At 47.0% G+C, this 25402-nt stretch overlaps 1 protein-coding gene across 3 annotated transcripts in view; it reads right to left on the reverse strand.

Moving 5' to 3' along the window:
* EXOC6 (exocyst complex component 6) overlaps positions 1–25402 on the reverse strand; it is a 1337279-nt gene that overhangs the window by 950433 nt on the left and 361444 nt on the right. For all 3 annotated transcript variants that reach the window (XM_078643405.1, XM_078643403.1, XM_078643404.1), the window contains exon 5: positions 13683–13728. In XM_078643405.1, coding sequence (XP_078499531.1) covers positions 13683–13728 — 46 coding nt within the window. The remainder of the gene's footprint in view (positions 1–13682; positions 13729–25402) is intronic.

Genomic DNA, 25402 nt, shown 5'->3' on the forward strand with positions numbered 1-25402 from the left:
GATGCCTTTCAAGAACCTATTAACAACAAGGGACTTGAAAAGAGATGGCTGATCAGGAAGCCTTAAGAAGGCTGAAATGGCCGAGAGGTAGCCCTTGAGAGTGCCAAAAAACAATTGAGGAAGTAAGAGGCTGCAGTGATAGAATCACCCTCCTGAACTTAGTATATAAACAATGAGATTCTATCAAAGTGGTGGAAGTGATTATTTTATAGGTATTTGGGTTTTCGTGAAGACCAACGGTCTTGTGGGTGAGAGAGGCCCTCTCTGCAGTTGGCAGGAAGAGAGCACTATGTGCTTTTAAAATACCCCTCACACACTATGAATCCCATAGTGTCATGCTTCATCATCGGGGTCTTCCCGTCCCTCTACGGGGCGGGGAGTGCTACGACCTACGGGCTACGCGGGAGCCCTTTAGATTAATGACGATAGGCTATGTGTAGTGTAAGGACAGTGATAAGTGATAGGGGTGTAGGGACCTATGTACGTGAAGATTGTGAAAAAAATGAATACAAAATCCCTGGCTAGTCGAAAAAATTAATTTAATGGTTTCGCTGGCTGGAAAAATTAACAAGCATTGGAAATGCAATAGGTCTCGCAGCATTAGAGTTAGTGCTTTTAGAATTGTTTATGGGTTTTTGTGTAAATCTTTAGCATTTTTGTTTCCTGTAGCCAATGCTAAAGAATTAAAAAAAAAAGCCATAAACATTTCTAAAAGCTCTAACTCAAATGCTCCGAGACCTATTGCACTGTGTGAGGGTGAGGGGTTGAGGGTGAGTGAGGGTGAGTGAGGGTGAGGGTGGGTGAGGGTGAGTGAGGGTGAGTGAGGGGTTGAGGGTGAGTGAGGGTGAGGGGTTGAGGGTGAGTGAGAGCGAGGGTGAGTGAGGGTGAGTGAGAGTGAGGGTGAGTGAGGGTGAGAGTGAGTGAGGGTGAGGGTGAGTGAGGGTGAGGGTGAGTGAGGGTGAGGGTGAGGGTGGGTGAGGGTGAGTGAGGGTGAGGGTGAGTGAGGGTGGGTGAGGGTGAGTGAGGGTGAGGGTGAGTGAGGGTGAGGGTGAGTGAGGGTGGGTGAGGGTGAGTGAGGGTGAGGGGTTGATGTTGAGGGGTTGAGGGTGAGAGGGTGAGTGAGGGGTTGAGGGTGAGTGAGGGTGAGGGTGAGTTAGGGTGAGGGGTTGAGGGTGAGTGAGGGTGAGGGGTTGAGGGTGACGTGAGAGGATAAACATGAGGGGCCCCTCCGCTCTACAATGTGAGCTCCCTTGGCCGGGGTCTGTGAGGCGAGGGGGAGGGGAGAGGATGAATTTGAGGGGCCCCTCCGCTCTATACTGGGAGCTCCCTTGGCTGGGGTCTGTGGGGCGAGGGGGACGTGAGAGGGTGAACATGCGCAGCGCCTCGATCACCTCTCCTGCATTAACAAAAGCTGCAAGAACGCGTGGAACCGGCTGCTGCAGCCTCCAGTGCTGACAGCACGCTACATAAATAAAGCATTAGCCGGTGAAAGTGAGAAAGGCCATACAAACGACGCGGCTGGAACACAAGCTCCTGAGAAGGCGGGAGATCGGGTTTCACCAGTGGGCCCAACGCGTTCCATGGGAGCTGCAATCAAACGTGGGAAGCATCGAGCCGAAGGGATAATGAACCTGGCAGCACACGAGCTGCGCGGCGACAGCGGCGGCGCTGGGACTCGAGAGGTGGAAAGTACGGGAGCGCCTTCTATTTAATAAACTTGAAATCTAAACTGAGGAATGGTAACGGCTGGTCACCGACGGGACAACTGGGCCTGCTCAGGATAGGTGTCAGCTGTTTACTCGAAGCCGGGAACACTCCGACATATATAATAAACAAAGGGACAAAATCATTATCCGACAAGAAAGATGTGTCCGTTCTTAAAGTCGCCAAAGCATAACACCATTAATATTCTCACCGGAAGAGGTCGGGGTATCGAGCAATACTGCTGCTTGCTACCGCTAACATTTTGTTTGCTTTCTAGCGGCAGGCAGGCAGGGGAGGAGAGGAGGAGGGGGGAGGAGAGTAGGGGAGGACAAACGACGCGGCTGGAACACAAGCTCCTGAGAAGGCGGGAGATCGGGTTTCACCAGTGGGCCCAACGCGTTCCATGGGAGCTGCAATCAAACGTGGGAAGCATCGAGCCGAAGGGATAATGAACCTGGCAGCACACGAGCTGCGCGGCGACAGCGGCGGCGCTGGGACTCGAGAGGTGGAAAGTACGGGAGCGCCTTCTATTTAATAAACTTGAAATCTAAACTGAGGAATGGTAACGGCTGGTCACCGACGGGACAGCTGGGCCTGCTCAGGATAGGTGTAAGCTGTTTACTCGAAGCCGGGAACACTCCGACATATATAATAAACAAAGGGACAAAATCATTATCCGACAAGAAAGATGTGTCCGTTCTTAAAGTCGCCAAAGCATAACACCATTAATATTCTCACCGGAAGAGGTCGGGGTATCGAGCAATACTGCTGCTTGCTACCGCTAACATTTTGTTTGCTTTCTAGCGGCAGGCAGGCAGGGGAGGAGAGGAGGAGGGGGGAGGAGAGTAGGGGAGGACAAACGACGCGGCTGGAACACAAGCTCCTGAGAAGGCGGGAGATCGGGTTTCACCAGTGGGCCCAACGCGTTCCATGGGAGCTGCAATCAAACGTGGGAAGCATCGAGCCGAAGGGATAATGAACCTGGCAGCACACGAGCTGCGCGGCGACAGCGGCGGCGCTGGGACTCGAGAGGTGGAAAGTACGGGAGCGCCTTCTATTTAATAAACTTGAAATCTAAACTGAGGAATGGTAACGGCTGGTCACCGACGGGACAGCTGGGCCTGCTCAGGATAGGTGTCAGCTCGAAGCCGGGAACACTCCGACATATATAATAAACAAAGGGACAAAATCATTATCCGACAAGAAAGATGTGTCCGTTCTTAAAGTCGCCAAAGCATAACACCATTAATATTCTCACCGGAAGAGGTCGGGGTATCGAGCAATACTGCTGCTTGCTACCGCTAACATTTTGTTTGCTTTCTAGCGGCAGGCAGGCAGGGGAGGAGAGGAGGAGGGGGGAGGAGAGTAGGGGAGGCACGGCCTAGCGGCCGTGCAATCAAGTAGTGAGGGGGCGGAGCTGGGGGAGGCTGTGGAAGAGAGTAGGCAAGGCGACACGGCGGGAGGGGGCGGAGCGGGTAAACAAAGACGGACATGCACGCGCCCGTGACTTTTAAGGTCAATGCGCATGCGCATAAGCTTAATGCGCATGCGCATTGACCTTAAAAGTCACGGGCACTGCAAGGAATCGCCACGATTCCTTGCAGTGTGGATAAAGAGTGGATAACTCGCAATACTCTCGCCTTGCTCGATGCGCATGCGCATCGACAGGCGAGACCTAAAAAGGGGTAGAGAAGCAGAACAAAACGTATTGTCTACTTGGTCGACATGACATGTTTCGTAGGCATACCCCTTCTGTCTACTCCTCAGGACCTCTGTTAGTCCCTACTAAAAATACTCAATTCTTGAATATAAATTGTATGCCTATGGTCCTAAAACCTGGTAGCAAAAATCCGCTGCCTGGTTTATTCCCGGGGCTTGAGTGGGCCCAAATGGGGTATGAAAAAGCAACAATGTGACCTTTTGTGGTCCCTGTGGAGATAAAAGGAAAAAAAGGAACAAAGGAAATAGTTAAACGTAGTTCTCACGACCCATTCATTACGAGAATCACATTGTATTCTGGTTTCTTTAGGTACTTTGCAATAGATGTGCATATTAGAGTTATATTTATCAACAATGAACCGATAGTGTCTGGTCTAGGCTTTCGGTCCGTGGGTAGAGTCACCCTTCAAAACTTTCACACTGACAAAAACACACACCTCGACACACGTCACACATACACCTTGCGACCGACTAGTTCCTGGTCGTTGTGCTTAAAGAAGAGTAGAAGGAAATGGAGTTCGTTCCCCTGAGAGAGTCCAATAAAAACTAGATCTATATTTACCTTTATTTCGGTAACAATGTACCATAAAAGACAATCGTATAAAACACTACATTTAAATGATTTGTACAATAAAATATAAAATGCTTAAAAATAGTGCTGGAAAGGAGTTCACGAATAATAAAAGCAGATCCATACTCAGTCTATGTTTTGAGGCATTTCCTTCTGATGGTCCAAAGAGCGCCCAGGTACTTGGCCATTGTAAAAACAACATGATCTGACAAGTCGGTTTTTAAGACTCTATAAGCGTGGAGACACTTCTTAAATCCCAGATTTCTGCATAGAGGCAGAATCCAGTGTCTACGGATCCCATGGTAAGCTGGACAAAAAAGGAGGATATGGAGCTCACTTTCATCCGAGTTACTACAGACAGGACACATACTACTAGAATCATCGCTCTATTTGGTTGTAAAAGTTTTGATGGGAAGGGAGCCATGTCTCCACTGGAGGTATAATTTTCTCAGTTCATTAGGATAAATTTTGTCTAGAGTAGGTTCCATGATGTAGTTCACTTTATGGGAAAAAAAGGACGCTGTCAGAGACCCAGGATGCTGGTGGGTGAGAATCAGGGAAAGTTTAGATTCTCGGTGTGACCTGGCTAAATCCTTTTTGGATAAGGTGTGGCACATGTTCTGAGGGTCTGACCACATACTTGGGAGGCCTACAGCCACCAATTCACGCTTAATATAATGGAGCCATTTGATTCTTCCGGCACCTGGGGTGGCTAGGATCTCCCGTAGACCTTCCCTGTAACTGGCCAATTCAGGGGTTGTCCATAGTCTACGCCAGAAGGCCAGTGGGCGTAAAGCCAGTTCCTCGTCAAGCGGGCGTAGGCCAAGGTCCATTCTCAACGGGACAAGGGGGGTGCTCAGTGGTAGCCCTACAAGGTTACGGATAAATCTATTTTCAACCTTTAGCAATTTAGATGTATTTTCATGGCCCCAGAGTTCTGATCCGTAGATAACAGCCCCCTTGGCCTGGGATCTGTAGATCTGTAGTGGAGGGCCAATCGGCCTAACCGAGGATTTGTTGTTTGCCACCAGCTTCATTATACCTCCCGACTGCTGGGTCAATTTCAGTGCCGCTTTTTCCAAGTGAGAGCTCCAAGTAAATTTATCGTTCAAAGTGATCCCCAGGTATTCGAAGGTATTTACCCTTTCCAGCTTAGTACGTGAGATACTTGGGCAGAAGTGGAGTTTCTGTGGAGGGTTAAAAACCATGAATTTAGTCTTAGTGGCGTTAATTTCAAGACCATGAGTGTCACAGAAGTCCACAAAGCCATCGAGGGTGCGCTGGATACCTTTTGCCGACTTGGATAATAGTAACGTATCGTCGGCAAACATGATGGCTGATACCCTCTCGGAGGCCAATTTCGGTGCGTCAGAGTTGGATACGCCCGCTAAACGGGCGATTACCCCGTTGACGTAGAGGCAGAACAGGGTTGGTGCAAGCACACAACCCTGCCTTACCCCCCTGCCAACGGGAAACTTCTCAGACAGTTCTCCCATCCTACCACATCTAACCTGGGCGTAATTGCTGGTGTGGAGGCGTGTTATCATTTTCAAAAGGCCTTCAGGGACGCCCAGGTTATCAAGGACCTCCCACAGCTTGTTTCTCGGAACCAGGTCGAACGCTGCCCTTAGGTCCACAAATATGGTGTAGAGGCTGCCACCCTCCAGTTGTACTGTTTTCCAGTGTATCATGGCAAGGCGAAAGACCTGGTCCACTGTTGAGACTTTCTCCCTAAAGCCTGCTTGAAATGGACTCAGGATGTTATGATCCCTGATCCACTCATGTAGGCGGTTTAGCAAGAGCTTGGAAAAGAGTTTCTGGGAGACGTCGATTAGGCTTATAGGCCTATAGTTTGCAGGAAGGAGGGGGGACCCCTTTTTAAAAATTGGCACTATTTCTGCCCCTGCCCAGGTGGAAGGAATCGGCAAGCCCATTAAAATGGAATTAAATAGTACCCCTAGGTAGGGAGCCCAGATATTAGGTTCATGCTTGTAAAGATCTCCTGGGAGCCTGTCTAGCCCCGGCGCCTTACCAGCAGACAGGGAGGAAATTGCCAGAGTGATTTCTTCTAAGGTGAAGCCCTCGATGTCAGTTAGACTGTTTTTGATATTGGGGGTCACTCCACCGTGTTCACTGCTCCCATTATCACTGCAATGCGGAAGGTATAAATTTTTAAAGTGATCTTCCCAAACAGATGGGGCTATACAAGCCTCAACTGCTGCAAGAGGTTCGGTCGAGCCGTGCCTAACGATTTGCCAAAAGGTCCGTGAATCATGGCAAACGAGTGCGGCTGTTATTTTTGTCCAATTCACCTCGTCCCTATATTTACAACAATGAGCCCTTAGGTTGGTCATACAGCTCGTTTTTACAAAGTCGGAATAGAGATTAAAAGCATAGATTCATTACGTAAATATCCTTGTTAATACATACACTTTATTTCATAGTTGCGTGCCCCATGAGCTTGCGTCTTAGGGTTTCTGGTCTGCGGGGTACTGAAAAGGAAAAATGAGACGGAATCCCTCGAAGTATATCTGAACGAGTGTTCGTACTGCCCCGTGGTATCGTCAGACCTTGTTTTTAAAGACCCAGGGTCTGAGTCTAACTTACGTGACCCCTAGATCTGTTATGAGTTAATCCATTCCCTGCAGCAGCTCCGTGGGTTACCGGTAGTCTACCAGGGACTTAGTATTTGTGCCGGAAGACTCCCGGGAGGCTGAGTGGGCGTTACTTGGGAAACACTAGCGTGCTAACAAAGATGGCCGTACCTCAATGGACGTATGTGAGGAAAATGGGCCAAACTGAGTCTTTTTTCAATTTTTTCGCTTGCGATCTAGGAAAAGTTAGTCTGCTACGATCGTGATGTTAATAACATGCTATTAATTATAAATGTATATATGATGGTAGAGGAGTAGTGCGCTGAATTAAATCTGGCCGTTACTACATGTTCAAGTTTGCCAAGGCTAGGCATCCATAGTTGGACATTGTCATACCACATTCATTCATTAACACATGCATAAACGGACCTCGCAACAGTAAGAATTTTATACTAAGACCTCGGTGGATCTGTATATTTTCATTGTTCGGTAGGAAGAAAAGCTAGATTAGGAGTTTTAAAACCCGGTCAATGTACTTGCACAATTCATTGTAGAATGTTTGCACATTTTCATGGCATGAGACCCGTGGTCATGTCCATTTTTCATGGGGTGGTTTCATGCATGAAGGTAAATTCAGGTGTCATGTTGATTTTACTCACAGTTGGCCCCACGGGATGTCGTCGTTAAGTTAGTATTCAAACGGAACACCCACCTTTGTTCCTTCTCTAAGAGGAGTTGTTCTCGGCCTACTTGTTCAACTATTGTCCATGAGATCTCCTCAGGTTTGTGCTTCTTTTCCAGAAAGTGGGTGGTTAGCTTTGTACTAGCTCGCTGACATTTGATCGTGCTCTTGTGTTCCCCTATCCTAATTTTTACGGCCCTGCTAGTCATCCCTATGTATTCGAGCTGGCAGGGGCACGTGATAAGGTATACAACGTTGTTACTGTTGCATGTCGTGAAGCGTCTCTGCTCCCAGCTGGTTCTGTTCCTGAAGGACAGTTTTTTGCTCTTCTTGGTTAGGCAGCACACTCTAGAATTGCCACATGGGTGGTGGCCTTGGACAAAGTTGGGGTCGTTACTAGGTTTGTTGTTCAATGTTTTAGGTCTGGTATGTACCAGGATATCTCGAATACTCCTACCTCTTTTGTGGGAGAACATTGGTTTCGGCAACTGTAGTCCTCCGCTATTCAGAATCCTCCAATGTTTATTAACGATCTTGGAGACCTGGTTGGAACAAGTATTATACGTAGTAATAAATATTGGTCTCTTGTCTACCTCCTTGGGTGTTTTTTCTTCCAGTAGGCTCTCCCTGCAGTTATTCCGAGCCCTCTTAAACGCTTGGTTGATAATCCTTTTCGGGTATTGGCAGACTTCCAGTTTTTTCTTCAAATCCTCCGATTGGTGTTTAAAATTCCCTATTTCGGTACAATTCCGTCTGAGACGGAGGAATTGTCCATAAGGCAGATGGTCTCGTAAATGTTTGGGGTGAAAGCTTTCATACATCAACAGGCAATTTCTGGAAGTGCTTTTAAAGTGAGTGGTAGTCATTAGTCTTCCATCTTTTGGAAAGATATTGAGGTCCAGGAATACAAGATTACTGTTGGATACGGTACTCGTGAATCTTAAGAAATCGTCCTGCAGATTCAGCCATGTTAGGAATTGTTGTGAGGTTTGTTCATCACCATCCCAAATACACATAGCCTATCGTCATTAATCTAAAGTGCTCCCGCGTAGTCCGTAGGTCGTAGCACGCCCCGCCCCGTAGAGGGACGGGAAGACCCCGATGATGAAGCATGACACTATGGGATTCATAGTGTGTGAGGGGTATTTTAAAAGCACATAGTGGTCTCTTCCTGCCAACTGCAGAGAGGGCCTCTCTCACCCACAAGACCGTTGGTCTTCACGAAAACCCAAATGCCTATAAAATAATCACTTCCACCACTTTGATAGAATCTCATTGTTTATATAGCCCTTGAGAGTGCCCAGAGCAGAGGCCTGCTGGGCAAGAGACAGAAGGAAGAGGAGAACCTCTAAAAGGGGGGCAGAGAGTGGATCCACAGCCTTTGCTGTGCACCATGCCACAAATTTGTTCAACCTGCAGGCGTATAACGTTTTTGTGGAGGGGACGCCTGGCTGCCAGAATCACATCACAGACTTCAGGAGGCAAGTCAAATGGCCTCAACTGTCGCCGCTCAATCTCCACGCATGGAAGTGGAGACTGGACAGGTTCGGGTGGAGGACCGTCCCCTGCTGCTGTGACAGAAGTTCCTCCTGAAGAGGCAGACAAATCGGGGGATTGACTGACAGGCTGAGTAGCTCGGGATACCAGTACCTTCGTGCCCAGTCCGGAGCCACAAGGATGACTTGGGCTCGGTCTTGCCTGATCTTCTTCAGCACTCTGGGCAAAAGTGGTATAGGGGGAAAGGCACACAACAGATCGCAGCTCCACTCACGACGAAAAGCGTCGCCGAGCGAGTGCCGCCTTGGAAATTATGGCATTGCGCATTCTCTTCGGTGGCGAATAGATCTAACCAAGGCTCTCCCCACTGCTGAAAGAGACCTTGCGCCACGTCCGAGTTCAGACGCCATTCGTGATCCATTATGCACCTGCGTCTGAGTTTGTCCGCCTTGGCGTTCAGAGAACCAGCCAGGAGTTGAACAACCAGGGTGACGCCCTGGTGTTCGAGCCATGTCCAGAGTCACAGAGCCTCCTGACAGAGGGTCCACGACCCCACCCCGCCCTGTTTGTTGCAGTACCACATGGCAGTGGTGTTGTCCGTGAACACCTGCACTACACTTCCCGAGACAGAGGGAAGGAATGCCTTCAGTGCAAGACGGATCGCCCGCAGCTACAGAAGGTTGATATGGAGCCGGGACTCCGCCGGAGACCAGAGGCCTCTGATCTCCCTCACTCCCATGTGGCCCCCCCCCCCCCCATCCCAGGAAGGACGCATCTGTCACCACTACGTGCTCGGGTTGGGGAAGGGAAAGAAATCTGCCGCTGACCCACTCCTGGTTCATGAGCCACCACTGCAACTGGCTCGCAGTGCCCTCCGAGATCAGGACGTGTTCGGACAGGTTGCCCTGATGTTGTGCCCACTGAAACTTCAGGTCCCACTGCAGAGCCCGCATCCGTCACCTGGCGTGATGCACCAGAAGGATGCAGGAGGCCATCAGCCCCAGGAGCTGCAGCGTCAACCTGACCGAGACTTGGGATAAAGGCTGAAAGATCGGAATCAGAGCCTGAATATCCCGAAACCGCTGTTCGGGGGGATAAACCCGAAACTGCGCCGAGTCCAGAACCGCTCCTATGAAAAGAAGCTTCTGAGAGGGGCACAGTTGTGACTTTGGCACGCTGATGGAGAACCCCAGCGAGTGCAGGAGGTCGGCCGTAGTCTGGAGGTGGGAGATGACTGTTTGGGGCGAGCCTGCCTTCAACAACCAATCATCGAGATAGGGGAAGACTGAAACCCCTAATCCGCTCAGATGAGCCGCGACCACCGCCATCACTTTCGTGAACACCCGTGGGGCGCTGGTAAGGCCGTAGGGGAGCATGATAAACTGAAAGTACTTGTGGCCTACCATTAACCACAGGTAACGTAGGTGGGCCAGCAGGACGGGGATGTGGAAATATGCGTCCTGCAAGTCCAATGCTACCATCCAGTCCTCTGGGTCCAGGGCAGCCAGGACCTGAGCCAAAGTCAGCAGCTTGAACTTCTCCTTCCAGAGGAAGCCGTTGACGCTCCGTAGGTCCAAGATAGGGCGTAGGCCTTCTTTGCCCTTCTTGGGTACCAGAAAGTAGTGGGAATAGCAACCACATCCTACTTCTGGCCCAGGAATGCGTTCGATAGCCCCCTTGGCCAAGAGGGCCGTAACTTCCTCCTGCAGAAGTTGCAAGTGATCCCCCGACATGCGGTGGTACTGCAGTGGCATGGCTGGAGGGGTCACCTCAAAGGGGAGGGAGTAGCCCCTTCGGACGATTTGCAGCACCCACATGTCCAACGAGATGGTACGCCAGTGGGGGAGGTGATGGCGGACCCTGCCCCCCACTGGTGACAAAGGGACCTGAAATGCCGGACTAGGAAGGCTTAGAGGCAGATGGTGCAGGGGCGGGTGTGGACTGACCCTGCCGGTGTCCCCGGCTACCGCTGGGTAGGGTAACCATGTCCGCGACCGCGTTGAGCCTGGGTCTGCGGCCTGTGGCTGGCTGAACGTGTGAGGGTGCCCCTTCCTTGACCACGAAATGAGCGAAAGGTGGAAGTTTGCTGGCGTTGGCAGAGGCCCAAGGACTTGGCCGTAGCCCTGGAGTCCTTGAAACGCTCCAGCGCACTGTCCGCCTTGTCGCCAAAGAGGCGACGGCCATCAAAGAGCAAGTCCATGAGGGTGGCCTGGACACCCCCCGAAAAGTTGGCGGACCTCAGCCAGGCGTGGCGGCGAACCGCCACTGTCGTTGCAATCGCTCTACCAAGCGAGTACGTGGTATCGAGTCCACACCGTATCGAGTAGCGTGCTGCATCCCGCCCTTCCACTAGGGCTAGGGTGAGCTTTGCCTGGGCCTCCTTCGGGCACTGTGGCAGCACCTCAGCAACCGTATTCCACAGAGAGTGGGTGTAACGGCTCAAAAGGCAGGCGGTGTTGACAGACCGCAGCCCCAAACTCAGGGAGGAGAACAGTTTCTTCCCAAACTGATCATACCTTTTGGATTCCAGATCCGGAGGAGCGGTCGGGAATTCGTTCTGAGATGCAGAAGCCTGGATCACCAGGCTCTCGGGGGTGGGGTGAACGGACAGGAAGCTGGGGTTGCCCGGAACCAGGCGGAGGCGTCGGGCCACGTTCCGATCTACAGGGAGGCCTGTAGAGGGCTTGGACCAGGTGCCCACCTGAACGTCGGTGAGGGTTTCGTTAAACGGCACCTTAGTGAGGAGATTAGTCCTCACGGCTGCGACAGGGAGCTCAAGAGCCAAGGCCTTGGATGCCCTAGTCAACACCACGCTATAAGCAGCCCCCTCCTCCGTAGCCACGGTAGGAGGAGAGACAAATCCAGTGTCGGACGAAGTGTCCAGACCACTGGCCTCCCCCAGCTCAACTGCCCAGTCCTGGGTCAACTGGCACTGCTGTGCCAGAGGGTCCTCAGACCCCTCCCAGTCCTCCTCGTCATCCATCTCCTGATAGTCAGGGAAAAATGATGGAGCCAGGTCGTAGGTGAATTGCTCACCCATCGGCGCCGTCTACGGCGCCGGTCCAACGTCGGACCCGGACCGGGGCTGAAACTGGGGACGACGATGTTCGGGGACGGCGTTGTGGGTGACACCCTCGGAGACGGCGCCTGAGGAGGGGTCGTAAGGTTGACTGGTGACGACCCGGAACCAAGGCTGGATCCTGTGGGGCCCTGCGGTGTCTGGACCGGAGTCGTCGACGGCGCCGGGGCCGAAGAACCCGATGGCGCCGTGGCAGGAGCCGCCGGCCCGCTAGAGCTCCCAGACGAACCCGTGGGGCCCGAAGGCGCCTCGACAGGGTCTGACGGAGTGAGTGAGTCCTCATGGCCACGAGGAAGTCCCGTATCTCCTCCGGCGTCGCGTGCAGCCCAGGGACCAGCGGTGTGGAGCTGGTCACAGGGCTTGCGACTCCGGCGGAGCCGCGTGGGCGGTGTCGCCTGAACCCCCGGCAGTGTCGCGCGAGCATCGGGGGGAGTGGGAAGAGCGATGACGCCTCTTCGACTTCTTCTTCGAGTGCCTCGACTTACCTGAGGACTTGGAGCCCGACGAGTGGTGGTGACTCGTCGAGCGGCGATGATTGCGGCCCCGCGACCGGTCCCTCGACCTCCTCCTAGACCGGGACCTCGAGCGGCGCGGGGTCAACTGCCTGAGCTCGAGCCGCTTACTGGACCGCTCCCGCCTAGCCTTCGAAGTCAAGGCCCGGAAGTCGGGGCACAACTTGTCACCGTGGTCGGCCCCGAGAGAGTAAAGGCACCGACGGTGGGGGTCGGTCACCGAAATCAAGCGGTGACAGTCCTCGCAAGGTTTAAACCCAGGCATCCCTACCGGCACCGCGAGTTGAAGGTCGACTCGAGAAGTGATCCAAAATAGATAAAAAAAGTTAGTCAAAAAATGACTAAGAGTACTGCTCTTACCGGATCTGCGCTTGCTGGCACGGAAAAAAGAAGAACTGACGTTAGCGCGCGAGGGCAGCCTCTAAGTTCTCCGACGACGTCATCCCAGCAATCACGACGCCGAGGACGGACGCGGACCCGCAGACGCCGCCTAGCGACGTGCAGGGGTACTGCTGACGAAAACTTTCCCGGTCCAGTCTGACGCCTGGGGATATTCTTAGGTGAGGAATCTAACTATCGTGTTTCTTTCAGATTTAGGAGTACTGAAAAAACAATATTTAACATAAGCAAGAAGGCTTGAAAAGGTTGCACCATTGCAGAGCAGCAACAGCTGTATTCATCTTTTTAAAAAAAAAAGCCATGACAACGGTTTTGCTACAAGTAAACTGTATCCAGATTCATGATGTAACAGTGTTCCCTTTCAAGCAATACCACAATAAACACAATATACCCATCAAACAACCATAGATTCGTCAGAGACTTTAGCATCAGCTCTTGAACACAATAATAGAGGGTTTTTTAAGCGATTTTTTTATTCTGTGAGGACATGTTCTTCTGAGATCCGGCCAATGTACCACCAGTTATGTAAAAGGTAAGCAGGAAAAATAACCCCATAATTCAGATAATTGGGAAAACCATTGCTGCAAATTAAAGATATGCGTGGACAAGTACCTTCCAGGCAAACTACATCAATATGGCACTTAACATGCCCTAGGAAATGTGACTTACTTGAGTGGCATGATTGAAACGGCTGTTTTAGGCCATTCCCAAGCACACTGACTTCAGGCATAAATGAAAAACTCTGCTGATATCACACCAATGGTAAAAAAAGATCTGGGATCAGTCCTTTCACTCTGGTGCCTCAGGTAGTCACGACAATTGAGATCATTCGGGACTACACTGTCAGATGACGGCCGTGTCTGGGAAAATCTGGCAAAAATACAATAATTAAAACCCGTACTTTATAACAGTCTACGTGACTCACCTTTTTACATTCATCTGTTCCTTTAATTTGCTATACATTTCTAAAGCTAGAGGAAAAGAAAAACATGTCAGAAACCACACATCATAGGAATAACCTTCAGTCAACAAATGCCGGGTATAACGTGTATTCTTAAATAAAAGAAAAATATTGAAGATATCTATTATCCACTTATCGAATATTCAGACAAAGTTCTAAGTTTTTGTGAGGACGCATATTTTACATTGTAGCACTGGTTAATGACAGTTACTTTTTTCACACAATTAAATGCATTAGAGACACATGTAGACCTTTATACCACATTGCTTATGAACCAGGTCGCTTATTTAAAATTTAAATAATAATATGGTGGATAAGGCATGTCTAATGTACACAAACATGTACATTACACCATGGGGACAGCAAGAATGAAAATGAGTAATTTTTGCGAAATTTGGTGTCTTAAATCATAATGGAAAAATCAGTTAACCTATATAGAATTGAGCAACTACTAATCAGGGGATTACATAATTTCCTTCAAGGAAATTAGGGGCAATGTACAGCAAATAATGCATTACTAAGCATATTTCAACAATTGCATCAATGGAGTACGGATAGGTTTAAAGGCAGCACAAGGGACAGAGACAATGTACACATAGATCTAGTTATCTTGTTGAGATGAAGGCCTGACGTCCTCATAGTAGGGCAGGTCTGCAGAGGCTGAATCATCTGTTTCCTACAAGTGAAGTCCTGCTTGGACAGGGGATAGTCTGCAGCGAGGCAGACCGACGGGATAAGACTAGACAAGCATTGGCATAGCCAATAGGTCTCGCTTTTGGGACCTTATAAGTATTTAGTTATGCAGCACAATATTCTTGGTGCAACATCAACTGTTGCATGGCTAAACACTTATAAGGTCCCAAAGGCGATACCTATTGGCTATGCCAACGCTAGTTTTAACAACCGAAGAAAAAGGGCCAGTCCTCATGGGAGGTCACAAATGAATAGTCAGCAACATTGACTCCCTCCTGGAACCGATAAGCAAGTATGTGGACCATTTTTTGCGCCCCATTGTTTGTGGGTTGAAATCATATGTGAGGGACTCTGCCCATATTTCTCTTATCGAAGGGATATTGTTTTGTGGAGAGACTCAGTGTCTGGTCACCCTAGACATTGACTCTCTCTACACAAACATACTACAGGATGACACTGTATCTGTGATTCGAGATGTGTTGGTGGATCAGGATCTCGGAGATGTAAATAGTGATTTCATTGTAAGATATGTTGAATTGATTCTCAAAAATAACATCTTATTCAAGAATGACTACTACAAACAACTAAAGGGGACTAGTATGGGGGCCACTTGTGCCCCCAGTGTGGCCTGTTTGTATGTAGGACAATTTGAAGAGAAACACATATACAATGAGGTAGCTCCTTTCTTCGAAAATGTAGGGGGCTGGTACCGCTACATTGACGATATTCTGTTTAGTTGGGAAGGAACTACTGACGAACTAGATGAATTTATAAATTGGTTAAATCTTGAGGACCCTAATTTGAAATTCACATCCTACAACAGCAAAACCAAAGTAGACTTTTTGGATATTTCAATTAAGGCCGTAGATGGAGCGTTGGAGGTGGAGCTGTACACCAAGCCTATGGCAAAGAACACACTCCTCCACTTCTCAAGCTTCCACACAAAATCTCAAAGGGATAGTATCCCCTTCAGCCAATTCCTCCGATTGAGGAAGAATTGTTCTGATCTGAATGAATTTTACAGACACGCGGAGGAGCTCAAGCATAAGTTCAAAGAGAGAGGCTATCCCAAGAAACTCTTGTCGCATTCGCTCAAACGAGCAAGATTCTATAACCGTGAAGCATTGCTTAACAAGCCAGTACGCAAAAAAGAAGTACCAAACAAGGTGGTCTTTGTTAGTAAATTCTCTGACATGAGTAACAAAATTAAGAATATCGTCAACAGAAATTGGCATATTCTGAATCATGACGAAGATGTAAAATTAGAAAAACCTCTTTTTGCCTTCAAAAAGAACCAGAACTTAACAGATCTGTTAGTACTTGCGTACCGCGAAGATAATCATGAAACTCAAAGAACCGTGTCGGACACCCCTGCAATAGGGAATGTTAGTTGTGGGATGTGCAACATATGTCCACAATGCATAGAAGCTAAATAATTACCCATAATGGATGCCTTGTCAAATCTAAAACGCTTAATAATTGCAGGAGTAAAAATGCTATCTATCTCCTTTTGTGCCCGTGTGGCAAGGGCTATGTGGGGGGAACTGGTAGGGAGGTACGCACCAGGTTTCAGGAACATAAATCTGCCATAAAGACTAAAAAATTGACTTCACCCCTTGTGCCCCACTTCCTGGGGTACAGTCACGGAGAGAACGACTTACGGTGGTACATCCTGGAAAAAGTGAGAATAAGGAAAAGAGGAGGAAACATACAATCCAAACGGAAGACACAAGAACATTGGTATATTTCTTATCTAAACACTGTTCGAAATGGGTTGAACTCCAAGGAAGAGTGGGCCCGTCTAATAGTAGCAACATAGAACAAATAATAATGATAGCTGTTCTCTATTCTTAAATGAATACGGTTACAGGCTAACAAATAAAGTGACAAAAATGGGGTATAGGAATATCAGTATTTTATTCTGTATATCTCATTTTTTTACCTATATGTTCTATCCACTAATTTTTATGTATTGAACCGAATATGTAGAAGGGTAATTAGATATAATATTGAGAACTATTTAGTTGGTAGCGTTGAATATGGATAGGTGGGTCCTTGATTAATATAACAATGATAATAGACAGGTGGCAGGTGAAATCACACGTTCTTTGAGACATGCTGATAAAAAATCTTTGGTCAAAAATATCTGTCAGCCGAGTGGAGAGTCAATGCTTATCATTACTCTCCATTAGGGTGACTGATAAATATTTCCAGTAAATAAGCCGATTGAATGCCCAATAGGCACAGTGAAGGTATGCTGTAAATGTTTTAACATCGTATAGATAACTGCTGTTCTCCTAGTCATACAATTCATATTGGTACCGTTGGTAATAGAAGAGCACCCGCCCTTCGAAGAATAACATACTCATTCAAGATGGCGGATTAGGTTAGCCGCCAGGTTAAAGGTTCAAGGAGTATCTGAATCGGTAAATTTAGTGGAGTTTTGTAAGTCAATAAGTATGAGCAATGCAACTTATGTATGCTACTCGACTCCTAATATTATGGAGATAACCGTTGCTTCTTCAGTTGTATAACTTAAAAGAATTGCATAGCTAATAGAAGGGTCTTAGCTTATCGAATATTAAATACACTCATCCAAGATGGCGGCCGTGACCCTTAGAGTTGAAGGTATGAACCGGAAGACGTGATGAAGTTCCGGTAGTCAAAGGGTGTGGGAAGTGTAGTTAATGGCGTCTAAGGGTTAGTTTGATTCTTTTACGCCGAAGTAAGGGAGGTATCTGCGCCCCGGATGGAACATGAAATCCTTTTAGAGGTACGGGTAAATGACCAGCATAGGATTCTTGGAAAAGACCAGCATAGGACGAAGGTCGCTTGACGTCGATCATTCTTGGAGCTAATTATGTCCGTGTATACTGTTTTTTAGATCTGAAGTAGAGGACGGCAGCAAATTTAATCACCTGCCAGTACTTCGCTTTTTGAGCTTGTTGGGTAGTCGAAAAAATCCTGTATGAGAATCGATAAAAATATATAGAGGTATGTCCTTTGTTTCCCTGCTTAGGTTTGTTAATGTTGATATTTAGGCAGTGTGTAAATAATGGGTTTAATTCTAACTAGCATGTTATGGTGTATTGCTAATTCTTAGTTGAGGAATAACGCCTACATACAAGGGTGAGCCAGCGAAAGTCTGCATGTCGCTGTGTATCGACTTGTTCCAGAGTTAATTGTGATCCACCAAAAGTAGAGTGCTTAGAGGATTGCCTGGGATTAAAGTTTGAGATAAACAGGTACATTCTTGGATTCATATTGTTTAAAGCAGAGCACCAGGGCTTAGGACATTGGGCCACATAATTCATATTTGGTGGGTCCTTTTCGAAATTACGAGGAATGGCAATTCGGATGACCAGGAGTAGAAACAACAAAAAGAGGGGTCTTCTTTTTTCCTGTGCTGAAGTGTATAAAGGTGTATAATTAGGATGCGGTTGGTTTTCGAGTCTCTATTTATATGTTTAGCGTTCAAAAGGGTGATAATATTGTAACAACCATGGTTGTGGATAATAACCCATTTCTTGATCCGCGAAGGGCAGGAGCCACAAAGTGTACAAGTGAAAAAAGATGTTAGTCTCAATGTTCAATACAGGATACTATGCTAGTATGATTATAAATTGAAAACTAGGGAATACAAACACTGATAGATTTTACAATACTCAAAATGAATTCCCTTTTCCATCTTTAGAGCATACTGAAGTTGTTCAGAATTCAAAGGCCTGACTACAAACAGATACTAGGATGTTTATCCAGTTAGCTGTATTAATATATACTGAGACTCGCCTCTGATCTAAGGTAAATATGGCCGCTTATGTGTACATGAGAAAAATAATTATCTTGAAGCGATAGTGTAGCTAATACCTCGATCCTCTATTATAGGTATTTTTGAGCTTGAGGATCTTTCGGCTGAGTTTTTACTATATCCTGATTGGCAGCAATTTTTGGAGACCACCGCGTGCCCAAAAAAATAGGTATATAAATGCAAATCCTTGTTCTTGATTGAAGCACCGTGTAGTATACCAGACATCTGGGTACTTCTTTATATGATCCTGGTGTACGATATAATCTCCACACAACCTCGCCATATTTTAGATTTGTTCCGTGCAGAGGTATATAGTTTAATTTGGGTACTGTAGTGGAGCACAGTGTTAATCACATAGATTTATAGTAAAGAGAGTAATAAAGTATGTGATTAGTTTTTCAGCCAATTATTATGCTGAATTGTGTAAAATGACATGTAGAAGTGAATGGATGGGCTGTGTGGTGGACAGAGGGTTGTTTGACTAAAAAGAAGGATAACATGTTTTTTTAAATTGTGTTTTTAGTTATTTATTGTTATATTCATGTTTTCCAGATGCTTATGTGGATTGGGACTTTTATACAAATCTTCCTGAAGAAGGTGCTGGCCATAACATTAGTGCCCACCGTAACGCTTCGATGCATGAATAAGAAAACTGTATAAATTCTCTGATGACAATTGTATCAAACTCCAGTATATGCATGAATTATTCATAGCGGTCACAATTGATCCCTATACGGTTTATTAGTTTTCTTTAGTAATAGGAAATAGTTTTTCCTCTTTTAGGTCCCTGTGTATTTTTGTGTTTTTATGTAGAAATATTAGTGAGTGCTTATTCAAAGGTTTCAATATTACTGTCTAGCTAGGATATTTGAATATTATGTACTGTATGCACCATGATATATATGTTTTTAAACTATGAATACATTTGTATTTTTTTTAGATTTTTAATCTTTTTTTCCAATCCAAAAATTCTTTATTTCGGTCTTTTAGACCATAAAAGATACAATAAATATTTCCGCATTTAAAAACATCACTATTATATAAACACATTGCATAAAAATACTTTTCATTAGTAGTCCAGGCGTGAATAAGAGTTACATTACAGTTCATATCAATGTTCAAGCTTTTAGTCGTTTTTTCCTTATCTGCCACATGGCCATTATGAATTTAGCAACTGCAAAGACTATGTGGGGCAGAGTACTCGTTTTCAATATTCTGTACGCATACAAGTAACTCCTAAATCCCAAGTTCCTACATAATGGCACTATCCAATATTTCCTTGGTCTGTTATAAGCTGGGCAAAAAAACAGAACATGAATTCCCTCCTCATCATGATTACTGCACCCTGGACAGATTTTTTCGTCCCTCTTTAGCCATTTACAAGTAAAGGTTTTGATAGGCAAAGTGCCTAACCTCCATTGAATAAACAATTTTCTTGCTAAAATGGGAAACATAATATCCATAAAACCTTCAAATTGGTAAGAATTTTTGGATTCCAGAAATCGAACAGTTAAAATGCCGTTGGTGGGTGCCGACACCAAAGAAGCTAGACTTTTCTCCTTATATATTTCCACCAGTCTTTTGCGAGAAACCCTTTGGCAGCCTTGTTCAGGAGCCTCGCATAACTCAGGGAGTCTCATGCGATACAATTCTTTCTTTATAAAAGCCAACCATGGGATTCTATCACGCTGGTTCAAATTCATTACATGGATGAGGTCTTGCCTGTAGTGTGCGAGCTCACTGGTGGTCCAGAGCCTATGCCAAAATCTTAATGGCTTTGACTCCAAATCTTCAGCAATAGAAGGGAGACCCACATCTAGTCTTAAAGGGAGCAAGGGTGTGCCACGGGGGAGAGCCAGAAGACGTCTGAGGAAATTATTTTCTACACTGACAAGTTCTGTCCCTGCTTTATACCCCCCATAACTCACTACCATAGGATGCGGCCACTTTGGCTTGGGTTTTATACATTTCTACTGCCGGGCTGATGGGTTTAAAAGTAGAAGTGTTTGCAACCTTCAAAATTGCGCCTGACAGTTGGGACAGCTTTAGCCGAGATCTTGCTATTGGGGGGTCCCAGGATAAATTCTCATGTAGGGTTACCCCCAAATACTGGAAAGTTTTTACCCTTTCCAGACTAGCTGAACCCAATATTGGGTTAGGTCTAGTTTTAGGGGAAGGATTGAATATCGTGAATTTGGTCTTCTCTGTATTGATCTCTTGACCATGTTGTCTACAGAAAAGACCAAATCCATCCAGAATCCGTTGGATCCCAATCGGGGATTTGGAAAGCAGGAGGGTATCATCGGCGAACATGATAGCCGGTACCCTCCTGCCTGCCAAAGAGGGAGCGTCATTGCCCCTGACACTGTCGAGATGGGATATGACACTGTTAACAAAAAGGCAAAATAGGGTTGGCGCCAAGACGCAACCCTGCCTTACCCCTCTGAGAACAGGGAACCTTGATGACAACGCTCCATCCCTCCCACACCTAACCTGTGCATAATTACTATTGTGAAGCCTGATTATGGCATGCAGTAGATGGGTAGAAACACCCAGCTCCTTTAGGACCTCCCTTAATTTCTTGCGAGGGACCAGGTCAAAGGCTGACCTCAGGTCCACGAACACCATGTACAGCCTCCCCCCCTCGATCCTCACCGTTTTCCAGTATAGGAGGACGAGGCGGAAAATCTGGTCCATGGTGGACGTGTTTTTCCTGAAGCCCGCCTGGAGGGGACTCAGAATTTCATTAACCTCCATCCAGTCTAGAAGGTGGTCCAGGAGAAGGCGAGAAAATAATTTTTGGGGGACATCTATGAGGCTGATCGGCCTGTAGTTGGCTGGGAGAAGAGGAGAACCCTTTTTAAAAATAGGCACTATCTCCGCCCCCAGCCAAGTACAGGGGATCTCCATACCTCCCGCGATGGCATTAAAAAGAATGAGGAGGTACGGGCTCCAGATCTCTGAGTGGTGTCTGAAGAGGTCAACGGGCAGTCTATCAAGTCCCGGGGCCTTCCCCATCGCCAATCTCTCTATTGCACTGACCACCTCACCGAGGGTAAATTCCAGTCCAGCTGCAGGATTGGATATGGCCTCGGAGGCCACATTATTGGCAGATATAGTAGTATCTTGGTACAATTTGCCAAAGTGGGCTTCCCAGACAGAAGATGCAATGTTAGGCTCCACCGCAGCTTTAGCTTCTCCTGTGCCAATATTTACCAGGGACCAAAATTTTCTAGAATCCCTAGCTTCTAATGCTAAGGAGAGGTCCTGCCATCTGTTCCAATCCCATTCCGACCTTGCCAGTGCCATGGCTTCCCTGTATTCCCGCCTAAGCTCAGCGACCTTACCCTTATCTGAACCTGCTTTGATTGTGGCTATTAGCTCTGCCTTAATCTTTTTGCAAGAAGAATTATACCAGGTTGAGGTTCGAGTCTTTTTCTTCCGTGATACTACCACTGGGTAGAAAACCTCACCTAGTACTCCCACTAGATCTACATGGATTTGAGCTAGTCTCTCGTTAAAATCTGGGGGTCTGGGCTGATTTATTAGTGCATCCATTTCTTTTAGCTTGGGGAGTGCTACTTCATAGATTTTACTTATACTTTCTTCTGAATTTACCAATTTACCCCATTTCACCCTACGTCTATTGGAGCTGAGAACCAGATTCCCTGGATCATCACTGGGGTTGGCGGATACTGACCCAACAGCAGGTGCAGGATGTACCATATCTAATAGAAGTGCGTTGTGGTCACTATCTGTTCTTACAACTACCCTAAAGTCCTGGACCTTGGACCACAGACCAATGTCTACAAAAATGTAGTCCAGTCTCGATTCATGGTCCTTCCTATTGAAGGTGCACAATGAAGGGCTGTCAGACGGAGTGCGTCCATTACAGGCCCTTAACGCAAAGTTTAAAGTAAGGGTCATGATTTGCACTGCAAGAGGGGACCAGGATTTAGGGTGGGGGGATTGGCATGGCGGAACACCCCAGAAGTCATCTTCAGCAGTAAGAGCACCCTCCTTTAAACCTTCCAGTGGTTCAAAATGACAATTAAAATCTCCGCCCATCCCTATCTTACAATCAGTGGGGAGTTGGCCCAAAAAAGATGAAAGATCTTCAAGTGTAGGCAATTCCATGGCCACACTGACTGGGCGAGAGTATACATTAATAATTGCCAGATTTAAAGCATTAGGCCACTTGAGTAGAACACACTGGATGTCCTGCGAGAACGTAGGTACGTTCTCCGCATTACACCCAATATGGCTAGCTACCCAGACCGCCAAACCACCTGAGGGCCTCCCCTTGCCAATCCACCTGGCTTGAATTTCAAAAACTGCATAGCCTGTTCTGCACAGGGGTTCCCTGGCCCACGTCTCCTGGAAAAGACAGATATCACTGCTGCCTACTAGGGAATCCCAGTCATTTGTGTGTAATTTATTGGCAATACCCGCCACATTCCAAGAGAGGACCTTCAGGATTTCGGTTGGAGGATTTAATCCCAGCCCCCCAGTTTTCTCTAATGCAATATCCGAAGATGGAACTACGGACCCTTGCAGTGGTGTTTCCAGGATAGATGAAGCAGTAGATGTTAGGTTAGGAACAAGCAGGGCTATAGCTGTTAGGTTACTGCCTGGTGGACTCTGGGGTAAGTTACCTACTTGGCCCCTAGAGCTAGTAGGAGTTAAGCTACTCCATAGGGATGCATCCCATTCTCGGATGGGGATATCGGTATCACCTGTCACCATCCCCTGTCCTACAGATTCACTATCGATGCTTTGGATGCGTCGTAAGGAAGCACCCTTTGGAAGTCAATCGACCTGATCGAGACAACTGAATCTGTTGGGGTGTACATAGTTGACATAAGCAGGGAAAACATTATGGTTGGGCCTATATCTTGACCCATCAACAGCAAAACCCACCCTTGTCCAGCCATCGTCCCTCCTCATGGTTAAATCGCGTACATTAGGGTAAAAATATGACAGGGGGACCAATTCAATGGATGTATTTCCTGAACTACCAAGCCAATTACAAATATAGGTAGCGACCTGTGGACTCTTGAAGCTAACAATTATACAATCCCCCACACTTTTCTTAGCGGTATACCCAACCCATGGGACCCTTCTGACCATAAGAACATCTCCTCTTAAATTAGGTGGTAGGGGCCTTTGGATATTTAGCCAGCTGATAACCTTATTGCGTAGGGAATCATAGGATTCCACCACGCCGCTGGAAAGCTCTGGTACCCCCATCAGAATCACAGTATAGGCTGCCGCCTCTGGGGGCAGATTAACTGCCTTTCGCCTATTGTTGTTGGAACTAACCAACCGGTTTGAGCCGTTGGCTGTCTCATTTGAAGGTCTCTCCTGACTAGGTAGACTGGCCGAAGCGGGTGGCTTCGACCTCCTAGCAGTTGGTACCTGAGGCAGTTGCCTGGGAAGGGGTACAGGGACAGATTGTGGCACGGGGACTATGCTGATGTTTTCCCGGGAAGGAGCTATAGGTGGAATTGGGGCCGAAATAGGTGTAACAATAGGGGAGTGGGGAATCCCGGCATTGTATCCATGTGCTCCATGTGTGCTTGCTCCTATCCCTGGCTGATCGCCACTACTACCACTTAATCTTTCTAGAGCTATAAGTCTAGTCTCTATAGAATCTAATTTGAGGGAGAGAGGATTCAGAAGGCTTTTGAGGATATCAGTAAACGAGCAGATGAAGTGCTCTAAGGTGTTAGGAACAGCCCCACCAAAGATAAATGGGCCGGTGTGCGTGGATGTGGAGGCGATAGGGGGAATACTCGTCGTTTCCATGTCATTCCCCGTAGCTGATGTACCGGGGGCGCCCACGCTATCTTCAGGAGTGGTCATTATGGGATCAACTTTAGCCCTTTTGGCACCTTTGGGCTTCCTAAATCTTTTCCTTTTCAATGCCGTATCCTCTCTATGACCCGTATGTTCTATTAATGTGGGACCGTCCCCCAGAGCCGTAGACGGTACCAACTCTGCGGCGGGAGAGGGCTCCACATCATCAATGATACGTAGTGAGTCTCTGTCCCTAAGCGAGTTGGATGGTGTCCTTAGCTGTTGTAGGACTGACTCTATGGTTTGGTCAATGCTATCCATGAGTGACAAGTGGGTGGCATCAAGCAATAGTGATGTACTAGCATTAGTTGATAAACCCGGTGAAGACAAATAAGAATTTTCTACACCCTCCGCAATTTGTTTTTCCAACACAGTAATCTTTTTTGTTTACATCCCTCTTGTCCACTGGAAATTAACTTCCTTTTGAATGAGTTGTGTATGAATGGTTTGACGAGCAATAATTAATCCAAAGGGGTTTCTTTTATGACCTAGGTTACAAATGAAGACAAGGAGGGACTAACAAGCCCATTAACAAATCAGAAGCCACCATTTACGAAGGGCAATAACACAAGCCAATGACAAATATGCTCAGAGAGTGGGCGGGGCCTCAATTCCATACTCCAATACATCATGCCGCAGAACAGCGCCTGCGCGGCCCAGGCTTAACCTAAAAATGGCCTGTTGCTTCCCAATGTACCTGCTCTGGTGAAAAAACAGCCTGCCTATCACCTCTCACAACCTGTTCAGCACAGTAGTTTTACTAGAAGCATAACCCTGAGTTGAAGGAGGGATACATTATTGTGAGTTTTCAGGAAGAAAGAACGTTTATGAGATAAATACAAACATGATTGTGAAAGAATAGGCCTTTCAGTCATCCATCATGTGCTCACAGATCAACCCACTCAACCACATTTTTTCCTCCATGAAGTAACTCATTGATCTTTCATTCATCCATCCATCAACTTACCCACCCATGCATCCAGGAATCTAATTATTCATACATTCAACCATTAATTGACCAATTTTTGTACTTGTGTGTCTATCCACTATGCCACTTGGCAATTAATTATTCATGTACTGACTAATTCATCGAATTGTTAATTTATTCTCACCTTCAACCATTCATCCATCCACTCACCACTCAAAGAAGCACATTCATTCAAATAAAGCCAGACATATTGACAATATCAGTGCTTATTTTCCAAGAGAGTCTCCTACTTTGGACACCTCACCTGCAACTAAAGACAGCGACTGGCTTATCAGCCTTTCCATGTATGTAAATACACATACAAAGGCACAAGTTGGCACTGGATGGGAAGGGAGT

The sequence above is a fragment of the Lissotriton helveticus genome, chromosome 5_1, assembly GCF_964261635.1.
Source record: "Lissotriton helveticus chromosome 5_1, aLisHel1.1, whole genome shotgun sequence".
NCBI lineage: Eukaryota > Metazoa > Chordata > Amphibia > Caudata > Salamandridae > Lissotriton > Lissotriton helveticus.